Below are 2,553 nucleotides of genomic sequence, written 5' to 3'. Positions count from 1 at the left end.
TATGGACAGTCCTTTGCTTTTCTATACGAGAGTAAGCATAGGAATGCTTTGTTTCATTCTAGGTCAGGCAGCCTGCAGGTCTGTAGGTCTGTAGGTCTGCTGCCTTTTTGCAAGTTACATTAAATACAGTATATGATGAGAGTTTATTGATACTATACTGTAGTCAACATCCGTGCAAGTGTGTACAATGGTCCCCACGCAGAAAAAAACTTTCATGGAGCCGATAGATAGCAGTGATTGTGTCAGTGATAGTGAAAGTCGTCCTACACAGTAACCCTCTTCTCTTTTGTCTCCGTCACACCAGCCATGAAGGTTTTCAAAGGTAAGTGCAGGTTAATTTGTTTATTTCTCTTTATATTTTGCATTTTATTTATTCTTTTGTATTACACTACAGTATTGTAATCATTTTTATATGAATATTTTTGGGTTGTGGGACAAGTCATCTGAGTTTCCATTATTTCTAATGGGGAAGTTCGCTTTGATATGCAAGTGCTTTGGATTACAAGCGTATTTTTGGAGGAAATTATGCTGGCAACCCAAGGTTTTACTGTATCTGCTTAGATGTAACATGATCCTTTCTGCCGTGTCGAGTTTCACTTTAGTACCTTTCCCACCCTGTGATCCTTGTTAAAATGAGGAAACTCCACACCTCTCTTATTCTTCATTTCTTTTTTTTTTTTTTAATTTTGTTACATAAGTTAACCCATTTATTATAGGCTAGCAACGTTTCAAATGGTGGAGTTTCTACTGGTCTTTCACGTCCTTCAGTCTGATGGCCGACTTTACGGTAACGGAACACGCAGTGTTGTAGGGCCAGGAGCCACGGGCCAACGTTCTCATGCAGGAACCACAGCCAGATCCCCACAGCTCGTCTCCCATCTTGGTGATGCCACAGAAGGAGCAAGCGTACTCAGTGTGCTGGCTTAGTTCAATCTCTCTCGCCATTTTCCTGTGGGAGGCACCATGACGGGTCCCCTATTTACCGAGGCTTCCGACCTTCTAGGTGCGTTTAGCCATGTCTCCGCAAACTAGGTCCGAGCCCAGAGAGCTTCTTCTCTGTATTTCACATTAGCCAGGAAATTTCCCCCTTTGGAGGTCTGTTGTAGCGTAGCTGGAAAAGCTCACGCGGCGGGCTCAGACCGGACGAGGGCGTGTCTCAGCGTGCTAACTAGCTGTGTGATTTTGGGTGAGTCACTTCTTTGTACTGCTCAGTCTGCTCACCTATCAAATGGGTCTCTTGGGGCACCTGGGTGGCTCAGTCGGTGAAATGTCCGCCTCTTGATGACTCGGGTCATGAGCTTGAGGTTTGTGAGATCAAGCCCTGCATCAGGCTCTGTGCCGACAGCGTGGAACCGGCTTGGTATTCTGTGTCTCCCTCTCTCTCTGCCCCTCCCCCCCCCTCTCGGTCTCTCTCTCTCAAAATAAATAAATAAACATTAAAAAAGGGGTCTATGCATGTCACAGGGATAGGGTTCAATCAGATAATTGATGCAAAAGCATACCCTGAACCTTAGGTTACTGGGCAAATGTCATTTATTGTTTACATTGGAGTGTGGACTTCATACATTTGGTCAGGCAAACCGATGAGAGGGGAAGGACCTTGGCCAAGCATCGGCCTTGGGGGCCAGAGGCAGGGACAATGGAGAAGGCAGGAAGAGTGACATGAAGTAGACTCTGGCAAGCCAGTACCCAGATTTCCATTGCTGGCTGGCTGGCAGGAAGCACAGGAGCCTGAGTGTCTGAGTCGGTAAAGCAGCCAGTGTAGAATGTCATCTGACCTCTAGAGGGAGGAGATGTATTGTTGGGTACTGGATGGTCTCGGTGGTTTTAGCTGAGCTTAAATTTCACACTTGTCGGTCTGGAAGAAGCACCAGGATTGATATGACTTCTCCTGCTTTTTAATTTTATTTTTTATTTTTTAAAATTTACATCCAAATTAGTTAGCATATGGTGCAACAATGATTTCAGCAGATTCCTTAGTGCCCCTTACCCATTTAGCCATCCCCCCTCCCACAACCCCTCCAGTAACCCTCAGTTTGTTCTCTATGAGTCTCTTCTGTTTTGTCCCCCTCCCTGTTTTTATATTCTTTTTGTTTCCCTTCCTTTACGTTCATCTGTTTTGTCTCTTAAAGCCCTCATATGAGTGAAGTCACATGATGTTTGCCTTTCTATGACTAATTTCACTTAGCATAATACCCTCCAGTTCCATCCATGTAGTGGTGAATGGCAAGATTTCACTCTTTTTGATTGCCGAGTAATACTCCATTGAATATATATACCAAATCTTCTTTATCCATCCATCCATCGATGGACATTTGGGCTCTTTCCATACTTTGGCTATTATTGATAGTCCTGCTATAAACATGGGGTGCATGTGTCCTTTTGAAACAGCACACCTGTATCCCGTGGATAAATGCCTAGTAGTGCAATTTCTGGGTCATAGGGTAGTTCTATTTTTAATTTTTTGAGGAACCTCCATACTGTTTTCCAGAGTGGCTGCACCAGCTTGCATTCCCACCAGCAGTGCAAAAGAGATCCTCTTTCTCCGCATCC

The 2,553-nt window shown here is 44.5% G+C and overlaps 1 protein-coding gene across 1 annotated transcript; it reads right to left on the bottom strand.

Moving 5' to 3' along the window:
- Window positions 1-410: 410 nt before the first annotated feature.
- LOC101101466 (60S ribosomal protein L37a-like) lies at window positions 411-1,980 on the bottom strand. The gene is given in 1 exon segment (XM_011281981.4): window positions 411-1,980. A coding segment is annotated over 1 exon segment (273 nt). The 5' UTR covers window positions 1,018-1,980; the 3' UTR covers window positions 411-744.
- Between the last annotated feature and the right edge of the window lie 573 nt (window positions 1,981-2,553).

Source organism: Felis catus, chromosome B1 (genome assembly GCF_018350175.1).
Source record: "Felis catus isolate Fca126 chromosome B1, F.catus_Fca126_mat1.0, whole genome shotgun sequence".
NCBI lineage: Eukaryota > Metazoa > Chordata > Mammalia > Carnivora > Felidae > Felis > Felis catus.
This window is presented reverse-complemented; position numbering and strand designations above follow the sequence as displayed.